Source organism: Malania oleifera, chromosome 2, assembly GCF_029873635.1.
Source record: "Malania oleifera isolate guangnan ecotype guangnan chromosome 2, ASM2987363v1, whole genome shotgun sequence".
Lineage (NCBI taxonomy): Eukaryota > Viridiplantae > Streptophyta > Magnoliopsida > Santalales > Ximeniaceae > Malania > Malania oleifera.
In genome coordinates, this window is record NC_080418.1 from 151,158,376 (window position 1) to 151,186,100 (window position 27,725).

At 36.6% G+C, this 27,725-nt stretch overlaps 1 protein-coding gene across 1 annotated transcript; it reads left to right on the plus strand.

Annotated features, from left to right (window-relative positions):
* Positions 1–444: 444 nt before the first annotated feature.
* On the plus strand, positions 445–27,269 carry LOC131149657 (RGS1-HXK1-interacting protein 1). The gene is made up of 8 exons (XM_058100297.1): positions 445–693; positions 14,222–14,288; positions 15,512–15,589; positions 22,470–22,522; positions 22,789–22,925; positions 23,012–23,076; positions 26,652–26,710; positions 26,803–27,269. Exons 1-8 carry the CDS (start codon positions 538–540, stop codon positions 26,890–26,892), a joined length of 705 nt encoding a protein of 234 aa, XP_057956280.1. The 5' UTR covers positions 445–537; the 3' UTR covers positions 26,893–27,269.
* Positions 27,270–27,725: the final 456 nt, after the last annotated feature.

Genomic DNA, 27,725 nt, shown 5'->3' on the forward strand with positions numbered 1-27,725 from the left:
TAATATAATTAAAAATTGAAGAAAATAACGTGAATGGTTTATAAAATAAAATTTTTATTTATTAATTTAATAAATTATTTATTTATTTTTTCAATTTTCTTGATAATTGAAAAATTAGATTCCATTATGCCTGCATTTTCTTTAGCTTGATGATGTAAGTATATTTTGAAAAAATAAAAATGCTGAATTTAATATATTAACGTCTATTCATAATTTCTTATTATTGTGACTTTCTTCATTATATTATAAAAAGAAAATATTTTAAATTTAAGATAAATTTACTGACAAATTTACATTATATCAACTTCTCACCTATTAGATTAGAGGATACAAAATAAATATTCATTTTCTTACATTTTAAATTTATTTTACTTTAAAAAATATTAATCAAGATCATTAATTGTTATTAATACTTTTTATTTGTTCGTCTCAATAATTCCTCACAGGAGTATAATAAGCCGGGAGCAAAAAAAAAAAGCCAAAAGATTAACGTGGCATCCCTCCGTGAGCGAGAGTCAGGGACGGAGAACGAGCAAAATGGTGGAGGAGTCGTCGGCGGCAGCTGAGCAGCCGCGACGAGAGAGAGCATGGCACGCCTCAATAGCAGAGGATCTGCAGCGTACTACGCACTCCGCCATTCACTCCGCTCGTTCTTTTCGTCACAACTCTTCCACCCATCTCCAAACCTTACAGGTTCCCTTCTTCCTCCACCCCGCTCTTTTATTTTTTCCCCAATTACGAATAAATCCCGTCGTTGTACTCATTCATCCGTCTAATCGCATGCAAGAGCATATGTAAATATATATATATATATATTAATTTTAATTGCAGAATTTAGTTATGCCTGGATGTGCTATTGTAGCATTAGCGGACTATATGAGTGATGTGACTTGTGGAGAGCTCAATTTCTTGGTTGCGTTGATGGCTTCTCTATTTCATCATTTTCTTTGATCCGCACATCCAGATTCTGTTGGATCTATTGATAATGATGTGCTCCATGGCAATTGAACTTCATTTATTTGCCCCATTGAACATAGGAACTTTCAGTAGTTTAAGTTACCGTTAAGCACCGATCGTTGAATTATGTGCTTCAATTTCATTCTGTTAATAAGTTTCAGATGTCAAATATTCATTCTTCCCAAGCCCTTTGACACTGCATCAGCCAAGTTGAATTTGGACTTCGCATATGGAATAGAAACAATCCCGTCTCTTCAACATGATTGTCCCTTAAATGCATTTGTTTGGGTTTCCTATTATAGCAGCACCCACTAGCTCATAGCATAGCAGCCTTACTATCACAGACAATGTCAACGGTGAAATTAGCTTACTCCGTAGTGTTATAACCAAATGTCTCCAAGCTGTTCAACTTCTTTTCCTGCTGAAGGCTGTGCTATAACTATGGTTTATACAAGCCTAAATCCTAAACCCTAAAACCTAAACCTTAGTCTGCTTATTGCATTTCAATAAATTGCTGTTTCCTGCCAACTTAAAACTCTGTTAGCTATAGAATTAAATAATTTTCAAGTTCTGAGTTCCATGTGGCATCACTCTACCCTTGAACTCTTCAAGAACGGTCGGAAAGGGATCACAGTGCAACTGACATTCATTGTGCTTTTTAAGTATTGTATGATTTGTGCAAGGACATTGCATTCTCAAAATTGAGGATTGCTGCTAAATTTGCTTCATGTACCTATAATATGTGCAATATCAAGTCCTGTAAAGTGCACGACATGTACCAAACTTCCAAGAATATGAGAAAATTTTAGGGGTTGTTCAGTTTGTGGAAAACAATTTTAATTTTCAGTTTTTTGTTTTCTAGTTTTCAAACATTTGTATGTCAAAGCCCAAAGTTGGTATTTTTTGGATAAGATTTTTGGTGGTTGATGTCTTGAGTAGAATGATAGAGAAGGCGGTTGATAAGGGTCTCATGAAAGGACTAGAAGTGAGTGGAGAGGGGGTTAGTGTATCCTACTTGTAGTTTCCCACACTATGTTTTTCTTGAGCTATCATTGAAGTTTTTTTTTTTTTTTTTTCGAACGTTCTGTCCGACTCTTCAAACCTTTGAGTGGGTTTCTGTGCTTAAATTTAATTTAGGGAAGAGCAATGTTACACCTAATCATCTAGGGAGTTGTCTCGCTAACAAGTTGTGGCTTTTGGATTGGTCTATGTCTTATTGGTCAGCAAGTTTTTGGGATTCAATGTGGAGAGGATGCCTAAGCATTTGGATGGCTGGAAAGCTGTGTTACTTTCCCTAAGGGGGTGCATCCCTCTTTATTTTTTGATAGAAAATGAAATTCATTAGATAAAGAAAGACTGTACAGTCAGGAGAGAAGACGTCTCCTTAATGAAATTTGAGAATCCCTAGAAAAACAAAACAAAAAAGAGGAAAACACAAAAAATACAGCAAAATCAAATCAGCACGTCCTTAGAAGGGACTTCCAATCCTGCTGAACATCTATCTAACACATCCCCTTAAAATTTCCATTGCCAACACACCACAAAGAGGCCATAAAAGCACCATCTCCCACCAATGAATATGGAATATTCTTCCCTAAAAAAATATGTAGATTATGTTCCTTCCACAAGTCCTTTAGCATTTCAAATAAAGCACAATTCCATAAAGCAATACCTTCCTTTCTCCTTCCAAACCTCACAAAAGATATTGCCAAGCACTCCTCCACTGTTCTTGGACAAACTCAGCTTTCTCCAAAATAATTAAATAACTTACCAAACCTTCCTTGCAAAATCGCGAATGCAAGAAAAGATGAGAAACAAATTTTGAACAATCAAAATAAAGCATGCATATATAAGGGGATCAAGCCTTTAAAGGCCTCATCATCTACAACAAGTCATTAGAATTTATTCTATTAAGCACAACCAACCAATGAAACACGTTGATTTTATAGGGGATTTTGACCTTCCAAATTACTTTGTAGGGTGGAAAGGAATGATTGGTACTAACCAAGAAATCAAAGAAAGACTTACATGAAAACATCCGAGGAATCCAACAACCTAGATCAACTATTATCCTCGGAAGACATCCTACAATTTCTCAACATAACCAATGAAGAATATTATTCAACAGTTTCCATATCATTCAAGGCTCTCCTAAGACGAAAAACCCAAGAAGGTAGAGGACCACTTGAATCTACAATAAAAGAAGAAATGGGATCATTTTGCCTTGAGCTCAAATGAAATAAGAGAGGAAAAGAGGTGGCCAAAACAACTTTCCCCAACCACATGTCTTTCCAAAAATGAATGTTGCAATCCTTACCCATCACAAATTTGGCGTGGGGAAGAAACAAAAGGTAAATCTAGGAAATAGCTTTCTACAGGATTTCCAAAGAATATCTAGAGCCTAAATTAGTATCCCACCCATTTCCATCAAGTCCAAATTTACTTTTGATAACTTTAGGCCATAAAGAGGAAACCTCTAACGGGAATCGCCAAAGCCATTTAGCCAAAAGAACCATGTTCTTGGACACCGAATTTCCAAGACCCAAACCACCCTCTCTCTTAGTCGTACACACCACTTCTCAATTTACTAAGTGATCCTTAAAATCCTATACACTTGGCCATAAAAAATCCCTTATAATTCTCTTAATCTTACTAGCGACTCTTATTGGGATTTTAAAAATATATATAAAATACAACGGAATACTAGAAAGAGAAGCATGAATTAGTAATCCTCCCTCCCAGAGAAAAAAGGGCTCCTTTCCACCTGTCTAACCGCTTGGACACTCTCTTCACTGCTGGATCCCAAAAACTAGCTACTCTAGGATTGCCCCCCCTAAAGGAACCCCAAAATAGGACATTGACCACCCCCTCTACACACACAACTTCCAAGGCTAATTCCCTAACACTCTCTATAGGCATGTTAATAGCCACAATTCCACTCTTTCCTATATTAATCTTCAGCCCCGATACCCTTCAAAAATTTGAAGAAGCCCCACTATTTTTCGAATAGAAGACTTACGGTCCTCCAAGAAAAAAATAGTATCATCCGAAAACTAAAGGTGAGAAACCATAACTCCTTGCCCACTTTAAGACTTTCACTAAATCTCTATCCATCGCCCCATTAACCAACCTACTCAAAACATCCGCCACTAACACAAACAAAAACAAAGAAAGAGGATCCCATTTTCTAATCCCCCTTGTGGCCATAAACCAAAATTTAGGCTCACCATTCATTATCACCGCAAAATTCACATTAGACACACACCCTTTCATCCATTATGCAATTTTTTCCAAATCCTTTGCTCACTAAAATATTATCCAAAAAATTACAGCTCACTCTATCATAAGCTTTTTCAAAATCCAACTTAAAAACAAGCCCCTTCTTCTCCCTTCTCCTAATATCCTCAATGATTTTATTTGCTATCAAAATTGTATCCACAATCTGTTTTCACCCCACAAATGCACTCAAGGCCTTAGAAATAGTCCTATCAAGCACCACACATAACCTATTAACTAGCACTTCAATGATTATTTTATAAACACCAACAACTAAGCTAATTTTTCTATAATCAGAATTCTCAATGGACCTATTTTTCTTAGGCACTAAAGTGATAAAAGTAGAATTAACACACTTGCTAAGAACCCCATTCCATTGAAAATCATTACAAACCTTCATAAGGTCATTCTTCACCACCGTCCAATAATCTTGGTAAAAAGCTAAATTAACCTAGATGCTTTATCCCTCTCCATTCCAAAAACTGTAGCCCTAACTTCCCCTTTCTCAAAAGATCTCTCTAACCAGGCTAGATCCCACTCTGATTCTTCCACCACCGACTCTCATCCTTCTCAGAATACAAATTATAATAAAAATCTATGATCTCCAAAGCAATTCTATTAGAGTCTGTGATTATAACCCCACCTTCCACCTCCATTTGTAATCAAATTATTTCTCATTTTTTTTCATTAGCCATCCTATGAAAAAGTTTAGAATTACAATCTTTATCTCGAACCCACTTAAACTTTGTCTTTTGATTCTAACTAATTTCCTTCAAAATCAGCTCGTCCAATTCATTTTTAAGAGAAGTACTTTTAGTCTCTTCTTCCCTTGAAAGGGTCACTCCTTCTTCCTTTCAGTCTAACTCTTCCAAATCTCCTATAATAGTAGATGTTTTAGCCCTAATATCTCCGAACCCCTCCCTACTCCATACTTTGAGTTTTTATTTCAACCTCTTCAACTTCTTCATAAATCTAAACCCCTCCCAACCCCTTTTCATGTCCTCACTCCATAAATACCTAACCAAGGATTGAAAAAAGCCATAGTCTAACCACATATTCTTGAACGTAAAAGGAGTGGGGCCCCAAGGCACTTCCTAGATTTCAGTAGGAAATGATCATATGTGGGTCTAGACAATACTATTTGAGATAGATTTGGAAACTCCTCAACCCAATCATTAGAAAACAAGAACCTATCAATTCTACTAGCCACCGCCCTAGCCCCACCCGCTGACCACGTAAAATCGGCATTACCCAAGGGAAGATCCTTCAATCCACACTCCCTAATAACTAAATCAAACATCTGCATAGATGCATTAACCCTACCAACCCCCTTATTTTCCCGAGGGAACCTGATTGCATTAAAATCCCTATCCACAATCAACCTCGGCAAGCAAAAATAAAAAGAAAAATAAAGCTCATCCCAAAAAAGAATCCCTAAGAGTAGGCCTAGAAGAACTGTACACAGAGGAAATCCACCACTGACCTCTATCTCTAATTTTGAGAAGGACTGAAAGAGAGAATAAACCCATTGAGCTATCCACTCTAGTAATAGACCAAGTATCCCATAGCACTAGAATGCCGCTTGCCGATCTTGGGAGGTACAAAAACCCAATCCTTACATCGTCCTTCCCAAATCCCTCTAATGACCTTCTTGTCTACTAACTCAAGCTTAGTATGCTTAGTTAAAACTATGTCGGGAGCCTAAGTACCACCTTCCTAATCAAACCCCTTTTCCTAGCATCCCCTAAACCCCTAAAATTCCAACTAAATAATCGTCATAATCTAACATGCTTAATCCTTTTACCTGCCCTCTTCCTTTCCCTATAATTAATGCAAGAAACGATATTTTTCTATTCTTTTTTCCACCCTCTTTTTTTTTTCTTCTCATAAGTTTTTGGACTCAACCCCAACTTGACCCCAACACCTACCAGATTCACTAGCTTTAACCCTATATCATATAGGAGCTTGTTTGGGTCTCTGTAGTCTCTCTCACTAGCCCCTTGGTCAACACCAAAGTTGCTCCCCCCATTAGTTCCCTCATTGTGGCATAAGGACTTAGCAGGAAAAAAGAACTGAACAGGAACAGGAAGAATACCTTTTCCAGGTTCCAAAGAATTCAGATCGCTGATTGCCCACTGGATCTACTGTCTCCTCATCCTTATCTCTCCTGTCACTTGGAGGACTAACACCAATGACCACCTTTTCAAGAATAGGCTTAGGAGCAAGGTGCAATAGCCCCTCATCAATCAAAGTTTTACTTTGATCAGACCTGTGCTTAATATAACCTTCTAACCCTTGCCTGATATTAGAGGACAATAAAAGTCTCTCTTCCTGTGTAAGCTGAGGTGCAAGTGATTGTTTCTTACTCCATAATATTTTGTCCACTCTTTCATTAAAGCACAAATCCCCATCAAGTTCTTCCCAATTGTCTTCTTTTCTCATATCTATCTCACTTCTTAGCTGATGGACTAATAATCCAAAATTAGAATCACAAAGCTGCTGAGATCATCATCTGCTTTTGAAGCCAAGTAGGTCAGATTTTGACCTGCCACATGGAGATTCCCCCGAGGGGGCCCTTGCAGATAGACACAAGGATAAATAGTAACCAAAGGTGTGTCATCTTCTAGCCCTGCCCACCCTTCTAAGGTGAAAAGAAGTGACTGCTTACTGCGACTTGGTTCTGTTTTGAAAAAGGTACTTCCCTGTTTTTGCTGGACTGAATTTTGTATATGATCCTCTAAATTGTCCATTTGCAAAGTATATTGTCTGAAAACTCTACCTCCCATTCAGCTGAATCACCCTTCTCCCCCTCTAATTCCGCCATCGTGTCTATCGGTCACTCAAACTTATCGATAGAGATTGCAATCATCTGGGCATGCTCACTGAACCCTTCTACCTCTAGGCTTGCTTCTTTAATTTTTGTCTCTGTTCTGCCTTCACTGCCTTCCTCACTTTTCTCTTTAGTGTTCTTTTGGGACTGGGTATAAGCATTTATTTTCTTGTCCTCAGGTGTAAACCCACCACCTTTTTGGATAAGCTTGGCCCATTTACTCCCTTTTCCTTTAATTACCCATTTAGTAGCTGTAAGAGGCCCATTGGTCGCAGGCCCAAATTTCCCTCTCCCAGAATTTGGAAGCAATATTCAAACTTGAGCTGGATGGGAAGTTAAAAAACTTTCTTGAAATCATGAATTTCCCCATCGTTCTTTCCTGAATCGATCTTTCCCATTGTCGACATGTTGCCGACGACTTCTGCGAATGTGCGCTTCTCTGATTGGCTCAAGCCCCAACTTTGCTCCATCGTCAACCTTTCATGTCTTATCATGTTTAAGGAACCCCAATTGGAACATCTAAAGTTAATAAGCTTGTTATGATGACAAGAAAGCTACATAAGTGCTTCAAAAAGATTTCTCCAACCTTCACTATTCTTACTCTTTGGAACACATAAAATGCTGCGTTTTCCTCCTGCACTCCCATTCTCTATACGAAGAAATCTCCCTGTCATTGAATCACAATTGAATTGAGGCCCAAGTTCCTTTCCCCTTTTAAGTGTAAGCCTCCTTGATTAAGTTTGTCAACATCACATTTTCCTTCACATATTACCCCCAATACCTTCATGATCCAGATAAATTCCTTTTTCTTTAGAACAATATACAAAAAATTTCTCACTGAAAAGAAATTTGGAAAACTGAAGGCTAAAGACAATTAGCATGGAAGGTTTTCCATTCAACCAGCACTGATGGATGACCTCCCCACCCAAACAGCTTCTTACTTGACAAGCCACCGGTCCCTCCCATTCATCCAAAATAAAAACTCCAATAAGCCGAGATGGAATAATCAGATAACTATACTCGTCCACCGTTCTTGAGAATCAGAATCGCAGACAGGAGTTCTTTGCAGGCTGAAAGAGGGTACACTGATCACCTTTGGAAACCAAAGATGATTTGCCGAAGGGGTGTTTTTCTTGAAAGCTCACTTGAAGCGACTATATATGGATGTTCTGATTGTATGCTCTTCTATGATGACTATACTGAAATTAGTTTTTGGCAGAGAGATTCCCTCAATGGTCGAACAGGGGGTCTTGGAGAAGAAAGATTGTTGAGGAAGACTCGTCTTCTTTAATTGGTCAGTCTTTGTTTAATGGTCAAACGACTAGGTTAAAAAATCGATCAATCAATCTCTATCACTGGTGGAGCTGAACAAACCCTAAAGCCAAGGATGACTTGCTAATGGCATTGCAAGGGGCTGTATGAAGGAATGGCAGGTCTAACTGGAGGATATAGGGTTCGAAAGCTAAGGACATGTCGAGTCTACAATTTGATTCTAGGTCTAGGTTAGCAGAGAAGATAGGTTTTAGGCATGTTTGGTAGTGTTCGCCATTCTCGCTGTCGAGAAGGAGGGCGGCGTCGAGAAGAGAACATTCTTTCTCTTGATACCAGCATGCCTTTGTTGTACGCAGACAAATCATGGATGTTGATTTGTCTATTTTTAGGATTCTAGTGGGAATAGCTATTAAGCTTGAGAAAATTATGAGAGGTTTCCTTTGGTCTAGGGTTAAGAAGAAGGATTATCTAGTTAGTTGGGAGATTGTGTGTGTGTCTAAGCTGGATGGGGTTTTGAGTCTTGGTATGGTGGTGTCTAAAAACACTGCTCGTATAACTAAATGGTTATGGCGGTTTCTCATATGAATGGGAAGGATCTATAAGCTCAACAAGTATGGGATAAAATGGGTTTAAAGAGATCCTAGAGTAAATAAACCGCGTCTTGACCGTGGTAATAGTAAGGAGAAGAAGGGCCAGATGGAACTAGTTAATTTAAAGTGTTTTGTGAACTAAAGGGATTAAAAAGGAGTTTTCTTTGTTAATTTTTGTTAGTTTTTTTGAGACCTTTTGTTTTCTATCTCTTTATTTTGTTTTATTTTAAGTGACACCAAGCCCCTCTGTGAGAAAGCCATTAATCTTCTTTGGCAGTGCAATTGTCTTTGACGGCCCTTCAAGAGTTGTAGTCATTTACGAAGGAAATTCTTTTGCGACAAACTTTAGTGGCTGTTCTCTTCATCTTGATAAGGGGAGACGATGAATGCTGATAAGATAGTTCCATTAAGGTAAGAGGGGAATTCATTTGTAGCGGATGGAGTTGGAAATGAGAGTTCATTTGACATCTGGTGTTGAGTGCAAAATCTTCATAGTGAATTGTATCGATGCTTCTTTGTGATGGACTTCAGCGACTGTTCTCTTCATCTTGATCCCCGAGGGGGGGGGGGGGCAACAAACATTGATAGCATGTTCCATTAAGGTAGGAGGGATAATCTTTTGCAGTTGATGGAGTTGGAAATAAGAGTTCATTTGACAGCTAGGGCGGTGCACAAAATCTCCATAGTGAATTGTATTAATGCATCAATTTTAGGATTTTTGAGTTCGTGGGAAGGTTGTTCTCCTTTGGAGAAGAGTCTTTGTGGGAGAAGCATTAGTCGCGATTACAGGGAAGGAGGATTGTTTACCCATTCAAGTGACGTCTTTGAATTTGTTTTCTAAATAGAAACCTGGCCTAGAGAGAGGGAATAATGGGATTTCATCTAGTGGGCTGCATAAAGTAAGCACAAAATGGGTTGTCAAAGGGAAGGGGTTAAATAGGTCAAGCCCTACTCAAGAGGCTGGCCCTTAACCTTTTATTCTTGGACTCAAAAGGGGTGGGTTCCATTTTACAGAGCCCTGCGGGCAATTATCACACAGTTTGAGAGGGAAGGGGGCGGAATAAAGCTTTGAACGAGGTTGCATTTTTCCGTATTAAGAGGGCGAAGGCAGTTCAAGGGAAGATTGTTATGGTAAAATGTTTCAGGAGGACATTATATCAAAGGAGAAGAGGTCTATTGTCACGTCCCGATTTTTGGCACCTAATTCGCCATGATTCCATCTAACATCTGGTGGAGGCACCAGCGTAGGCAAGAATTTGTTAAGAAAAACCATCATTTGAAAGGAAGTTAGAAATCAATTAAGAGTGCACATTTGTTAAAACACAAGATACATACATATATTTTATAACACAACCGAAGAAAAAAAGTTTTGCTTTCTTTATCAAACTCTGTACATTGGGCTGTAAGGAGTAGGGTGAGCAACCATGAACTCGGTAGACATTCTTAATTCGCATGTATAATCATATGGTGCATGAACACACTATTCTGAGCAATATGCATGAATACACTCTTTATTCTGAGCAAACTCTTTATGTAATATTATCATTGCAAAAAATTCAAATAGCATGCATTCTGCATTTTTCAACATAGCAGTGCCCCAGTGCAATTTTTTTCTCAAACCAGTGCCGATTTCCAGCTTGGCCAACCACCGCTTAACGCGGAAATACTCCTTGGAGGTTTAGGGTCTTTTCACTTGAGGGAGACGCAATGCCTACTTGTTCGAATCCCACAATATCACAGCCACAAACAACACATGGTGCCAACTATTTCACATAATGGCAGTTCAATATATGCACACACAAGCTATGCCATTGAAAGTAAAGCTATCATCCTTACGAGATCAATATTTGTCACTTGTAATTCCCTACTAAAACAAATATGCAGCCATATTTAGTACGTAGAAATAATAAGCTTAAATCTTTCCTTGTTAGGATTCAATTCCATGCAAGTTTATACCCCTTTTTCTTAGGAAAATTTCCATTTTTACCCGAAATCCCTAGATGAATAATTGAAAATCAAGAACATTTACCTTGATTTTCAGCTTCTACAAATTGTTTTAAGTTTCCTCTGAATTTTCTGTATTTCCTCCTGATTTCCCTGAATTCCAGGAGTTCTCTCTTTTCCTGCCCCTCTCTCTCTCTCTCTATAGAACTAGGGTTTGCGGCAATTGGTAAGGTGTATTTTGCTATTGCTGGTGTGCTTATTGCTGTAAACAGAGTAGAACAGCAGCCACTGCAGTGTTGGCAGCTGTCTGCTGGCTGCCAGGTGTTTGCTGGTGGTTTGAGGTGCTGCCAGGTGGCTTTTGCTGGCCTGTAGTGCTGCCAGGTGTCACACCTGGTTTTAGCATGCCCCTGATTTGTTTTTTTTTTTTTTTTCCCTCCTTGCCTCTAGTCTTATGTTGTTTATGCTTTAGCATGGCCCTTCTAATTTCCTCTCATCTAAGCTTTTCCTATCACTAATAGATTGAATGGAATTTCCAATTTCAATTAATATAATTAATGAAGATAGTTGCAAATTTACCAAAGTAATTTAAATTATCGTCACCTAAAGGGAATGGTTATCTCAATTCTCTCCTCTAGAAATTTCGTCCTTGAAATTACATCCGACCTTAGGCTGTAAACAAATGAGGATGTCTTTTGGACATGTTGATTTCTGATTCTCAGATTGCTTCTTCTATGCTGTGGTGTTGCCATAATACTTCGACCAAGGGAATGACCTTTTTCCTTAAGACACTCTCCTTCCTTTCAAGAATGTGGATAGGATTTTCTTTATAATTGACGTCCTCCCTCAACGGAATATTGGACCATTCAAGAATATGGTTGGATTTGGTTCATACTTTTGAAACATCGAGACATGTAAAACACCATGAATATGAGCTAACTTAGACAAAAACCTCAAATTATATGCTACTTCTCTAACTCTTTCAACACTTTGAACTGGCCCAACATAATGAGGTTGTAGTTTACCCCTCTTTTTAAATCTTGAAATCCCTTTTCAAGGTGACACCCTTAAGAAAACAAATTCTCCAATTTCAAATTCCATTGGCCTTCTTCTTTTATTTGCATAACTCTTTTGTCGGATTTAGGCTGCGAGGAGATGATGTCTTGCTTTATTTTTTCAGTAGTGTCTTGAACTAAATTTGGAGCAAGCATTTGATTTTCTCCAATCTCTGCCCAACGCACTGGTGATCTACAAGATATTCTGTAAAACGCTTTATATGGTGCCATATTTATACTTGATTGGAAATTGTTGTTGTAGCCGAATTCTACTAGGGGTAGATGCTCACTCCAACTCCCTTTGAAGTTTAGAATGCAAGCCCTTAACATATTCTCTAAGATACGAATAACCCTTTGAAGTTTAGAATGCAAGCCCTTAACATATTCTCTAAGATACGAATAACCATTTCAAATTGGCCATCTTTCAGGATGATAGGCTTCTCTGAATTTTAATTGTGAGCCCATACCTTTTGGAAACTTTGGCAAAACTGAGCTGTAAATCTTGGATCTCTATCAGCGATAATAGTTAATGGAACCCCATGTTTGCGTACAATTTCTTTTATGTACAAACAGCTTAGCCTTCCAAGTGTATCTGAAATCTTGATGGGTAAAAAGTGAGTTAATCTTTTCAATCTACCCACTATAACCCACACAGTATCATGACCTAGTGTAGTCCTTGGTAAACCTAAAAAAAATCCATTGTTACCTCATCCCATTTCCATTGTGCTATTAGTAATGGCTGCAATAAACCAGCAGGCTTTTGATGTTCGACGTTCACTTGTTGACAAGTTAGGCATTTTGTCACAAATTCTCTCACATCCTTCTTCATACCTGTCTGTCATAATTGCCTTTTTAGATCTCTATATATCTTAGTGCTTCCGTGATAGATAATATATCTAGAACAATGTGCTTCCCGCAAGGTTTCCTATTTCAAATCATATGGAACACAAATCCTGCGCAAATAACAAAGTCTTCCATTGAAAGATCTTTTCCAGCCTTTAGAGTGTGTATGTACTTCTGAATATTTTTTGAAACTGAGGGTCCTGCTCTTGCTTTTGATAATTTGTTCCAATAAAGTTGGTTGTGCTCTTGAGTTATATATACAAACCTTATCTCCTTGAAGGGTCGTATGCAAGTTAAAAGAATCTACTATCTCCAACATTTTCCGCCTTCAATTTTCAAATTTGCCAACGTCTGTCGATACTTTTTATTTCGTGCATTTCCCACAAAATTTGCCTTACCTGGATGATAGTGGAGTTTAAAGTCATTCTTCCAAATACTCCACCCACCGCCTTTGCCTCAAGCTCAATTCCTTTTGATTAAAGAGATATTTAAGTCTTTAATGGTCTGAATACACTTCAAATTTGTTTTTGCATGCAAGTATGAATGCCATAATTTTAATGCAAACACAACAACCAATTCCAACTCATGGGTTGGATAATTGCATTCATGAGGCTTTAATTGTCGTGATCCATATGCAATCACCTTTTCTTTTGCATTAACGCGCACCCCATTCAGTTCAAGGAAGCATTTGTATATATTACGTAACAATCCTCGTTATTTGGAAGATGTATTGGAGCTGTCGTTATTCAGTGTTTTAACTCTTGAAATGCACTTCACATTCTTCACTCCACATAAATTTGTTTCCTTTCCTTGTCAGCTCAGTTAAAGGCATGGCTATTTTGGAAAAATTCTGCACAAACCTCCGATAATACCCTGCCAAACCCAGGAAACTACAAATTTCAGCCACACTTTTATGGGTTTCCAGCTCAATACAGCGCCAACTTTAGAAGTATCAACATATAATCCATCTTTGGTTATGGTATGCCAAAGGTATCGGAGGAGGATTTCCATTTTTTTGTTTTGTATTGCTTTTTTGCTTTCTTTAAGAGGATTTCTTGTCCTCCTTTCAGTGTAATTCGTTATCCTTATCATTAATATATCTCCTTTTTCTGCCAAAAAAGGGATTAAAGGAACTTGCTGGTTTAATGTTTCTTCCATTTTTTTGTTCTTAATTCTTGCTTCTGGTTTGTTTTAGATTATTATCTGGAGATATCTTAGTCTCCCTCCTCGTAAATTCTTTCCCTATTAATGAATTTTCTTTTGCTATGAAAAAACATTGTTGTTTTAATTTTGACCAAGTATGTTGTTTGGAGGATTGGACAAAAAATCGTGACGACTAGTTTTTTTTTTTGATTCATTTGCATATTGTATTTTATGATAGGGTGGTTAATTCTTTCCTCTATCTCTTTTTTCTTACTCATCGATCTGATTGCAAAAGCTATATCTTCATTGTGCAGGATTATGTACTGCATTTGAAATCCCAGTACAAAATGTATGAAGATGCTTTCTTTGAGAAAGTTAAAGGTGAATTGTTTTAATATGATTATTATTTTTTGATTAGCAAATGAGTGTAGTGAAGTCATTGAGGGGCACCAAAGTGTTGTGTCCCCAGTATAAGAATGAATGAGAAGTGTGTCACATATATGAGAAGGTTTCCAGAAAAATCAGACTGTTATGTAGACCCAAAATGCCCAATCCTGAGCAGTTCTCTCAAAAGGAATTTTCCACATTACTCTAATGTTCGAAAGAGCTATGTTTTGACACATTGAAGTGTTATGGGCCAAGGTAAAGAGGTACAAGAATTGAGTTTTTAGTGGAGTATTCCCATGTCAAGTGTTGCACTGTTGTTCCAAAGAAAGATCATGTCACTGTTCCCACTTTAAAGAGAATGAAAACAAAGCAGTCTTCCCACCCGTGTACTACCCATTTCCAAGCACTTACACTATATGATTCCCTTAAACCCTTAGAGACCCACCGTTCTGCTTGGTGCTATATTTTGGTGCAATAACCTTTCCCTGGGGATTGTCCCTCTCAATCATGAACCTCCAAAGCCTTTTGCCCTGATTTAATTTGATACAATCAAGCCTAAGAATTCAATGTAGTTGTCACTGTTCTTTTCTCATTTACACGCATGGTTGATACAGCTTTATATGGATGGCCAGCAAATCGGAAAAGTATTTTATGTGGAGATAACATGGTTTTAAGGTCTGCCTGAAGTACAATAAACCTATTCTGGTTGTAGAGATGACAAGATTCTGAGGTGTATCACTTCCATGAGCTCCAACTGTAAACCACATCAAACATGTTTCTGCCTTACTATTTGATGGATTATGGATTGGGATCATGCTTCTGTGTGTTTTGTTTTGTTTTGGGTGGGTGGGTGGTGTTGGTGGTTAAAAAATGGGGCATGGCCTGAGAGGTACACCAATGTCATTAAAATTATTTATTTAAATAATTTCCTGACCAATGACCTCAGTGGCTCTAAATTAGTTATTCTATATATGTTCCATAGTATACCATGATGATAGAATTGTTGGCTATTGCTCATCAAGGGTCTGGCCTGAATGAACAGCCATTCAAAGCAACAATAAGGTGCTGTCTGAATCAACACTGAAGGATTCGATTTGGATTTGACTGAAAATCATGTGTTCAGCCAATGCTTATTATTGTTATTATTTTTTAAACATGGTTTTAAATAATTTATTACTCTGGCCTTCTTTTTTTCATGGGCTCAATTTTATTTATAGGTGAGTTGATGAGCGCTAGAGAGCACCCACTTGCAGCTGGTGGAGTCGCTGTTACAGCTGGTCTTCTTCTTATGAGAGGTATGGCTTGTATAGTTTTCCCCTTGCCTGCATTGGCCATCGTATTGCCTAATGTTCTGGTCATTAACTTCTTTCATTACAACCAGTAGGAGAGGAACATGCAGCTCAATACTTAGTTACTATATGTATATGTATATATTAGCTATTGCTTAACCAAGATGTAAATCTATGAGCAAGATTTGCACCCTAGCTATTCCTTTCTTGCAAACTATGAATTTTTGGAGACTACCTAAATATTGCTTAGAAGATACAGAATGATGATCATAATAGTAGAAAGTAGTATTGTAAATAACGATCATCTGATTGATACATGATTGTTACATTCTAGCTACCATATATCACTTGTCTAAAAGGATATTTTATGATAGCAAAAGAAATATATTAAGAGAGAAAAATAGAAATTACATGCTAAAGGAGGACAAACAACCCTCAAAAGAGCCCCAAAAACCAAAAAACCCAAACAAAACAAAACAAAAGGAAAGACCTAATGAAAAAAGTTAACTAAGAAAAGGCACTTTAAATAGCAGTATTTTTCCCTGGGAGCCCATATGGAAAACTGCAGTCCCAACAAAAACTGCTTTCTTTACATGGGAGGCAACTCTTAGGAAAATCCTTTTCGTGGATAACCTGCAAAAAAGGGGACTGCCTCTTGTTAACAGGTGTTTCTTGTGTTGGGAAGGTGCTGAGTCTATTGATTACATCCTCTTATCCCTCCTTTGGTTTACAGAATGGAATTGAAGTAGGAAAGGAATCGAGGGAGGAATGGAATCAAGGCAAGACTGGAATTGCTTTTGAAATGCAATTGCAGCATTTAGTTTGTAACATGGAATTACAATAAGAATCACAGTTTCAATTCCTTTCCAATGTTCGGTATTCTTCAATGGTGGCTACAATGGAACAAAGAATAAGTCATTTTTCAAAAATTAGAGTTCATCTAATTTCTACAGAGATGAACCCAATCTGGAATATGAACCATATAAGAAAATACCTATTAAACCGATCACAGGAATACCAGTTACAGTACCTATTAGCCAAAGAGGAATCCTTCCAGTATCAGCCATTTATCCCACTTCCCTCCACATTTTATCAAGTGGTCATGCTAGAGACAAACAATCATGGATAATTATGAGATGAGATCCTTCCAAATGGGATATGAAAATTCCTATTCTATTACATTTTATATTTCTTTTTATTTTTATTTATTATATTTCTAATATATTCAATTGAATGTAAAATATTGAATATTTTGAATTTAATACTCTCTTTTTTTTTGGGTTCTATTATATTATCTATTTGTTGAAGAAATAATTGGAAAATGAAACAGCAAGTACAAAAATGAGTAATTATCCCCAATAGAGACTGGTACGATTCAATTCAACATTTTGTTTGTTTGGGTTTGATTGTGTCGTAGCTCATAATTTGGATTAGGTTTATCGTTGGATGAACTGCATTGCTGATATTGACCCCAAAAAGAAATGGTAGGTACAACTAGTCCATGAACAGCCAACCATCACACTGTAAAAATTGGATAGGTTCGATCTATGGTCATTGGGGCCTCGTAAAAGGATCTACTAAATTCATTGAGTTATTCCAAAGGATCAACATTTTCTAATTGAAAATGTTTGCATTTTTTAGATCATAATAATATTTTACATTTTTTAATAATAAGAAATGATATTTTTTAGATCATAATAATATTTTACACTTTTTAATAATAAAAAATAATATTCTCATTTGGATTTATCTTGCTAGTTTTTAAAATTAAACAATAATAAATTTAAAATTAAATAATACTAAGAATAAGAATGATAAAAAACTTTCTTTTCAAATTGAATTTTGAAAAAGCTTATGATAGGTTTAGTTGGAATTTTTTGGATAAGATGTTGGCTAGACAAGGGTTTGGGGAGAGATGGAGGACTTGGATGAGGGTTGCTTGTCTAATGCTTTTTTCTTAGTTATTGTGAATGGAGAACCTAAATCTTGGTTTAAAGCATCGAGAGGTGTTAGACAAGGGATCCATTATCTCCTTTTTTGTTTATTTTGGTTGTTGATGTTTGAGTAGAATGGTGGAGAGGGTGATTGATAAGGGTTTAGTTAAAGGGCTAGAAGTGGGTAGAGAGGGGGTTTGTATGTCCCATCTTCATATGCCGATGATACTTTGTTTTTCATTGGCGATCATAAACATTATTTTTTAAATAATTTGACTCTTCAAACATTTGAGAGGGTTTCTAGGCTTAAAATGAAATTGGGGAAGAGTGGTATAGCAGTCATCAATTTGGCATCTAGTAGGCCTAGGGAGTTGGTTTTGTTTGTGGATATTGGTCTTTTGGATTGACCTTTGTCTTATCTAGGTGTCCAGTTGGGAGGTAATCCTAGGTTTGTGGTTTTTTTGACCTAGTGGTGGAGAGAATATTTAAGCATTTGGAGGGGTGGAAGATGCATTATTTTCTTTAGGAGTTGTAGTAGTCTTATCCAAGCTTGTCTTACTAGTATCCCTTTTATTACTTGTTTGTTTTTAGGATTCCAATGGGCGTAACCGGTAAAATTGAGAAGATCATGTGGGATTGCCTTGGTCAGGGGTTGGGAATAAGAGAGATCACCTTGTTAGCTGAGAGACTATTTGTAGGTCTAGGTTGGAGGGGGGTTCGGGTCTTGGTAAGTTGGTGTCTAAAAACATTGCTCTTTTGGCTAAATTTTTATGGTGGTTTCCCTTAAAAGAATTTTATCTTTGGCATAAAGTCATTAAAAGTAAATTTGGTATGCATATGAATGATTGGGATGCTAATTTAGGAATTAAATGTTCTTCGTAAAGCCTGTGGAGGTGTATTTCTCAAGTCTACCTCCTCTTTGTTCCTCACACTAAGTTTGTCTTGGGTAATGGGTCTCGTATTCATTTTTGGGAAGACTTCTATGTGGGTAATACTGCTTTATTATATTCTTTTCCTCACCTTTTTTGTTTGAGTTCAGGTCATAATGAGGTTATAACCTTCTTTTATGATTTTTGAAGGTCATTCATTTTCTTGGTACTTCCATTTCAGTAGAGCTCTTAATGATAGAGAGGTAGAGGAGTTGTCCTTGTTGATGTTATTGGGGACTTCTTGTCCTACGTTTGGGGTGAATAGGCATTCTTGGTCTTTAGACTCTTTGGGGGCTTATTCTTGCAAATCTTTTTGTGACTACTTTATTTATGCTAATATTTCCTTTTTCCTCCATAGAATTATTTGGAAGGTCAGAGATCTCTCAAAGATCAAGGCTTTATTTGGTTAGTTGTTCTTAATGGAGTTAACACCAACAATCTGTTGCAGAGTAGGAGACCTTCAAAGGCACTTTTTCTTGATATATGTTTTCTTTATCATGATAGTTTTAAAACAATGTCTCATTTGTTTTTGCATTGTTCATTGGCTTGGAATATATGGAATAAGATTTTTGGTCTTTGGGAGAAAATTGGGTTTGAACAAAGTTGGTGGAGGATTTGTTGGTCACTTCTTTGTTGGCATGTGTGATTTTTGCAATTCTATGGGGTTTATGGATTGAAGGAAATGCTCGTATATTTATGGAAAAAAAAGTTGAATGGATCTTTGTAATGGGAGAAGATTTATTATTTGGCCTCACTTTGGTGTGCTTCTACTTGTTGTTTTAAAGGAGTGAGGTTCTCGGTTATTGAATGAGATTGGTTGGCTTTGTTAGTCTAATTGTTTGAGTTTTGTTTTATTTTTATTTTCTCGTTTCTTTCTTCTGTTTTGGAGGATTTCTTGTTCTCCTTCTTGTATTCTTTCAATAATAAAGTCATCTTTTTTGCTATAAAAAAAGTAATAATAAAAAACTAATATTATTTTTCTTGTTGTTCCTGTTGCTGTTTTTTTATTGTTATTCTTTTTTTTTTGTTCTTATTTTTACTTTTTTTATATTAATTATTATTAGTGTAATAATTATTATTTTTTGTACTTATTATTATTTTCATTACTTTTATAATAGTTATCATCCTTATAATAATAATAGTAATTATTGTTAGTATATATCATTCTTTACTATTATTGTTGTTGTTATTGTTTTTATTATTTTCATAATAATAAATTTTATTATTGAAAACAATATTAAATAAGAATAATCAAACAACTTCAAGAACAATGTAATAATACAAATTATTATTATAAAAATAATAAAAATATATTATTTGTAATTATTATTATTCTTATTGCTGTTTTTTTTTTTATTTTTATTATTTTTATAATATTATTTTTATTATTTTAATAATAATAATAATAATAATTTGTATTATTACATTGTTTTTTCTGTTGTTTGATGCTTTGAATCCTTTGATTATTATTTTTTATTGTTTTTAATAATAATATTTATTATAATAATTATATATTTTATGATAATTATTATTCTCTTAATAGCAAGGCTGGTAATTATAACATCACTTGCTCAATCTGTTTTTTCATTGCCCTTTTATTTTGGTTGTCTGGAGTAAATTATTTTGTATATGTGGTGAAGACTGGATTTGTCCCTCCACTGTACAGGCTTTTTGCACTATCACATTTAGAGGCTTTGGAAAAGGAAAGGATAGGAAAGCCTTGTGGCGATGCACTGTTAGGGCTGTTATTTGGCATGTCTTGTTGGAAGAGGAATGCCAGAATTTTCAAAGGGGTGGCTACTGCTAATAACTTTTATTTTATTTTATTTGATCTGTAAAGTAAATATATTGATCAAAAGAGTATATTCAAATACACTGGGCATACCTAGGACTAGGGGAACCAAGCCCCAATCACAAAAACAAAGCAATACAAGTACTCCCAGAACCACAAATAGTAAAGCCCGAAGCAAATTTAACAAAGGGCAAAACTAATACACAGAACACCTGAAAGAACAAATCAAAAACTCCCAAAGGGGAATTAGTCTGAAGTGAAGAGGTCATATCTATCATATACCAGCCTGTAGGTAATAACTTGCTTTGGAGTAGTGTGGTTTGTCTTGCGCCACTGTGGATGTAGGCTAATGGCTTTTTCATCATGTTTTTTTGGAAGACCTGCAGTGGGACTGGTTGGCTCTGCTTCATTGAGTTGGTTTTCAGTTTATGATGATTTTTTTGTTGTAATTTTTTGTTATTTTTGTAAAGGGAGAATTTTTTATTGTCCCTGGTTTTTTCTTTTCCTCATTTTTTTTTCTGATATACATTCTTCTCTCTTCTAATAAATTTCTTTGTTTATAAATAAAAGTCTTATAATAACAATAGTTATTCTTAGAATAATAATTATTGCGAGTAGTGGTATGGTTGAGAGACAGTCAACTTTGTGTTTTTTAGAATTTATAATTGTCTTTCAAAACCATAGTTTTTAAATCCGGACTGGACTGGTCGGTCAGACTGTGTTCGAGCCGACCTGGAGGCTTGGCCAGTCCAGACCAGGATGAGAATCAGATTTTGTTTATAACCAGTGTCAACTTGGCCAACTCAGTGCGACTAGGCCTAAACCAGCTAGTATATTTATGATAATTTTTCTTCTTGTGTTTTCGATAATTTTGCGCAAACATAAAATATAATATGATGTTTTCTTGTTAGCGTTCTTAATATTTCAATAAGTGATTAAATTGTGATTGTATGCGAATAACAATTAACAAGCATGCAAAATTAGAATAGTGAATTGGTGGGAGCGCTACTTTCATGTCTGAGGTGCAGAATCCTGGCCTCGGGGCACAATGAGTTGCAATAACAGTTGGGAGAGATGACATTTTCTGTTAGATGGTGATTGAGGACCGCTCATGGATAACTCTAGGCAATCATACTCTATTTGAAGATTTAAAAACTGGAGACTTTTTTTTTTTAAATTTGTAAATCTAGATATTTTAAAGAGCTATAGTTTTGGGCTATTTTGAGTATTTAAAATATTTTATGGTTATTTTGATATTATTTTTTTATTAATCTTGGGTGTATAAGTAGTTTGTTTATTTTACAGTGAAGGAACAATTATCAAAATTTGAAATCAGAGCTGCAAGTCTCTTCCCTCTCCCTCTGCGTATGGTCCTCTCTTTTTTTTTTCTTCTTCTTCCCATCACTTCTCTTCTTTCTCTCTCCCCCTTATTTCTCTCTCATTCTCTGTTATTCCATGTGGCCCTGCATCAGTTTGGTACCAGAGCAGCCTTTGACCATATTCCCATTTTTTTTTTTTCCGCTGCCATCTAACCAGAACAATTTGCAGTCGTGTCAGTTCTCTTCATTGCCGCCAATGTTGTTACCGATCATAAAAAAATCTTCAAGTCGTATGAAGCATTCAAGGAAAATTGCAAGAGGCCCCAAGCCTTGATTCATTTTGTGAAACTGTTGAATCTTGTGAAAAGTCTGATGCATAGGCCCCAAGCCTTGATTCATCTTCCAAAGTGTGACAATTCTCCACTTATCAACTTTATTGGGATTTGGAATTGTGAGGAAAATTTCAGTAATTTGTTGGTGATATTTGCATGTTAGTTGAAAATGAACTATATGGAACTGCAAGTTGAATGGCTCATGAATATATACTCCTGCACATTTTTCAAACTTGAGGCTGAGTTTGCTCTAACTAGGAGATTTTGATGAACGTTCTCGTGTGGGTAATGCTAGGCAATCTTATTTTCTTTGAAAATTTAAACATTAGCAATTTTTTTAAAATTCAGTAAATTTGAGATATTTTGGGGATTTTAGTTAATTTAGGGTTATTTTGTATATTTTAGACAATGTTGCTCTCGACTTTGGTGACATATTTTGCATTCTACTTAATTTTGACTTATGGGGCTCATGATTAGTTTGAACTTTGAAGTCTTCTAAGCACCTTGTACTTAAAACTGTATCCTTTGATGTTGACCTATGATATCTAACTGAAGTGGCTAAATTTATTTTCCTCCCTAGGACCAAGAAGGTTTTTATTTCGACATACACTGGGTCGACTTCAAAGTGAGGAGGTATGTTCCTAGTTAATTCCATAGAAGTCTCTTTGGTTCTATGAGTTTGCCAAAGCTTTTAGTTTTATCATTCAATGGCAAGTAGCCTTCCAGTGAAAATTTTCTTACAAAAGTTAAATCCCCCCTTGAAGCTTTATGATTTTGATATTGAAGGTTGTAGGAATGTTATGTTTGAAGGACTGTCAGACCTCCCTTTTATCCTCACCTCCTTTTTATCTCCACCTCCCTTTAATCCTCACCTTGAATGATGCCATACATCTGTGCAGGCACAGTTTGTTAAGGCTGAGAAGAATGTAAAAGAGTTAAACCTTTCTGTTGATTTGATGAAGAAGGAGAGCAGAAAACTGCTTGAAAGGGCTGCTCTTGCTGAGAAAGATATGGGTCGTGGCCATATTGAGCTCATGTAGAAATATTCTTGTGTTCTTTGTGTCCTTGTGCAGCTAAACATTTGTTGGGCTCTGTATTTTATTATTCTAATAACATCTGCAGGAATGCTGGGAGTCAAATTCAACGTCTTGCAAATTCAGTTTACAAGGTTGAGGCCCAAGCTGCAGGTATGTATACCTGATTTTCACTAATTCTTCCAATTCTCTTTTTTCTTAGAAGTGTTTCCTCTGTTGAAGACTTTGATTGGTTCCTATTGCATTTCTGTTTGCCTGCCCTTTTATTGAAGCCACACTCAGTTGTCTTGTCAATCCTTGCACCTTCTCAGCATCTTCTGAGATTCGAGTCTTCTGGTTAGTTGATGTGGTGATTACAAAAAATGAGTTTTCTGATAGGGTGGGAGAATAATTTGGAAGATGATTGTCGAATGCTAGCAAAAAAATGCCATGGATATAAAAAGGATAATGCCTATCTTTGACTTGAGAGCTTCATCTTCTACCTACTATAGAAAGATGAAGAAAGTCCAGAATCTAGTTTAAAGTATATTGTTTTGTTGTTTGATATGAAATGTTCTTCATACTGGTCTTATTAGATAAAGAGGAGAGAGTGGGGAGATGGAGTGGAGGTGGTGGGCTAGCACTGCCTAGGCGTAAAGATTAATAAAAAATAAAGCTATACTTATAATTCATTAAGGGGACTCGAGTCCACGAGGAAAAAAAGAGAACACTCTAAAAATGAGAAAGAAAAACCAAAATTTTGAAAAATGAGTGGTATTAAAAACACATGTATAGTGATAAAAAACTAGAATAATTGGAGCATTAAATACTTAAAAACCACTGAAGACAGGACGAACTAGTCTGCTTGGTTGTTCTTCCTCTTTTTTATGGAAGGCTCACAAATGTGAAGTCTCAGCTTTGCCAAAAACTGTTTGGGATTTAGGGAGCAACACCAAGAATAGGTCATCAACACTGGCAAAGAGGTTTCCAACAGCTGATCAGTGGTGGTAAGCAGAGAGGATGACTGCTGGCACCTGTGAACCAAATGGTTCTCTCCACTTTTCCTTTATTTTTCTGCATCATCACATCTTCTTCCTCTCACAGTTTAAAGATCTGTGACAAATCCAGATCTGCATCTTCTTCATCTGTGTACCTTGTCAAAATAATTATGAAATGCGTAGGGATGCACTCATCAGTTTCTACCTGATTGCTCTGCCAACTATCTTGCAGATTGAATTACACTGGAGATTTGTTGCTAACTGCAGGTTGTCAATCTCCTCCTCTCATGGCTGCAAATTGTGTTGGGGAACAAAAGTGCATTGTGATGGGAAAGAGTTTGGGATAATGGATGTAACTTCAAAAATAATATAAGAGCATTTTTGGAATGAAAAAGTTTTAAGCTATTCAAGACCGGATGGGAATAGTTACTTAGGGAGGGAAGTTGGTATAGCAAGGAGTCTAGCCTGATTGAAGACCTAAAAGGAATAGCTAGTTATTCGGAGCTTCTGTCACAACCAAACAATGGAATAGCTATACCTATGAACCAAGCACGGCCCACCTTATTGCATAATAGATGAGTTGCCAATTTCGGCTGTCAAAATCCTGAAAACTAGTAAAATAAAGAAATAATTTCTAGTTAAACATTGTAGGGTAATTTTATAGTTTGTTTATCCTACATTTTGCACTCCTTGTTTTAGATAATGCCTTCCTTGAGCAGTTTTCTGGGTTTGAGTGCATTGGCCGTAGGGATCTCCTTGCATTTGGTCAGATCAGATACCCGAATTGAAGCGTGCATATGAGGCCGCTCGTGGATCCATTAAGTGGATGTGACAACTCTTATCCCAACTATGAATGGATAAAGGGTCATGCTCATTTCCAATAAACATTAATTCTCTGTATGGAGAAGTATTGGATTTGAATAAGATGTAATTTAAATTGTATTAAAATTTGTCCAATTCCATTCAAATTCAAATTCAAGGTCCAAAATTCATACTCCCATACACAGCTTAAGGGTCTCACCTCCACAGCACAATCCTTGCTATATGTTGCTTATGTACGCTAAAACCATCAGTAAATTGGCGTCTTACATCACTTGGGACTTCTTTAAAAGCCTTCTTGGTACCAGATGGCTCCTCCCTGTGGCAATCTAAGAGACGAAGCAGTACACCATCTTTCAAAGAATTCAAATTGAAAACCTCTCTTTCAATCAAAAAGAATAACTAGCTTCAAACTCTGTTGCCTCACTTTCAGCCTGAAGCAATACAAACTTTCCATATCCTCAATTAACTACAACAACAATAACAAACCAACCCTCAAGTACAATTTAGTCGGATCAGCTATATGGATCTTTTTCTGTCAATTGAACATCCGTAACAACTCGTCAGAAAAAAATTAATCAGAAAAACACACCTTTAAAGCTAGGGGTGAGCAAACAGTCGGTTCGGCCAAATTCGGGCAATTAACCGAATTAACCAAAAATTTCGGTTAATAAATGCTGTTAACCGAACCGACCGAACTACCAAACCTCACCGAACCAAACCTGACCGAATTACCTTTTCAGGTAATTCGGTTAACTGAATTTAACCGAAATGATTTATAATTAATTGCTAAAAATAGTATATAATTATAATTAACTGCGGAAAAAAGAGGGTGAACATGTTGGAGAACAGGAACTGATTTCCTTTAGGCTTTTTCCACATGACCAAAATAACTAGGAATGCTCCAAAATCCAGTAACTTTACGAGACTACAACCATCAGAAATCTTTCTTCCAACTCACCTCATTGCTGCTGCTTGCTGAACTAAATCCCATCCTCCGTCACGGCGTCACCAGGAAAAAGCATTTCTTGAGATCGAAACACCGGTGGCCGTTCTAGTGATTCAGTGAACCCGAAACGCCTCGAACCTCTTCCTCCGGCGATCCCATTTGACGGTGCATGAGAATTGGACGGTTCCCCAGAAGTCGATCCGAAGTCCCCAACTAAACTCTTCCCCCTCCTGCAGTGCTCCTCCCCAAGATCATCCTCCTCCGACAAACACCATAGTACCATATCACCAGACACCAGTGGAGTTGAAGAGTTGGTCCTGAACCTGTTCGTTCACGTGCATCTCGTACTCCATGCCTTGGGAATACTCCGGACCTCCGGTCTCCAGCTGTCTCAGTGCCATGAAAATGATGCATAGCGCCAGGCAAAAACCCTAGCCCTCCACTCCGCCTTTTTTCCCCCCAAGCCAAGCCCCATCCCTTAAAGGCTTTAACATATAATAATTTATATTTAAAATTAGTTAATTAATAATTCGGTTAATCGGTTAACTGAATTAATATGTTTTCTTAACCGAACCAAAACCCGATTCACTGAATTTTGGTGAATCCCAACCGAACCGACCGAACCGGTTTTTTTACCCGAACCGAACTGACCAATTTCGGCCGGTTAAATCGGTTAATTCGGTTTTCCCCAAATTATGCTCACCCCTATTTAAAGCTTTATTAAACTGTATCTTCTCTAATGCATCCTGCAAGTCAAAAACTCTTGCGAGAGAATATTATTGGCTGTTGGCTGCTGGAGAAAGTGCTTTAGTATTCCCATTAGTTTTCTTAATCATGCTGGTCAGGGAGGAAGATGCAATGACTTTGTTGGAGTGGGGGCTTCTTGGCCGTAGGGGGCGATGATGATGCTTTGGTCTTCTCTAGCCTTGGACATAATTTGACTACATGATGCATAACCATTTTTCTGTTTAATTTTGTATCAGATTTGATGGATGGACTAAGAGAAATCCCTGGGAGGGAGGCTCTGAAACTTCGAGCAGAGGCGAGTTAATGCTGTCATTGTACTTAATGTTTTTACTTCAACTCTCTCTCTCTCTCTCTCATGCATGTGGATGCCTGTACATTTTGAATCAGGTTGCATCAATGGCATCACATCTAAAGTATCAGAGAATTGCTATGGACAAAAGGATTATGAAGATTTCAGAATTAGGGGTTCGAGTTTGAGAAACAATAAAGATCCTCCTGCTGTTCATTCATTGTATTGCCCGCGGATTTGCGCAAAAGCACAATTATATATGAGGGTGTCGGTTCTTGATATATATATATAAACCCTTTTTGGTTTTATGATGTGTAGTTCTTGCGTGCATGTTGGTTCTGTTTCTATTTGTTCAGCAATCAGCATGCAAACTTCTAGCTCTTTTTGTGGTGCTCCCTCATTGCTTGGGGCATAATGTAATGGGAGATTATACCAAAGTGGGTTATTACAGTGCGTTCCTGCATCCCATCCATCCTTTTAACATTTTTAGTCTTATCCTATGTTTAGAGTGGGCTTAGATTTGAATTTGGATTTGGATGAAATGTAATATAAAATTTTATTCAAATTTGTCTAAATTCACCCAAATTTAAATTCAAAGTCTGAAATTTATACTCTCAGAATGCTGCGATAGAATATTTCTTTAGTTAGTGTCAGCTGATTGATTATCCATTTGCTGGTAATTATCCGGGACCAAGACCTCTCCCATGACTATGTTCACCAACCAAAGGATGAATGAAGCCATTAGACTTTTTGTGTATTTTTTTTTTAATTAAAAAAGTTAATTGAACCAGCACGTTACCAAGATATAGAAGTCTCAAATTTCATAGCATTGTTTTTAAAAGCACATTCGCATGCAATCTGCATTTTAATATATTTAAACAATAATATTCATTAAAATATTAGGCGTCCATGAGGATCAATTCACTTAAATTCAAGAGAATAGAAAGATGGAAAGCTTAAACTTCGAAGAATTATATTTTATTTGTGATTAATGAGAAAAATAAATTAAAAAACTGAACTT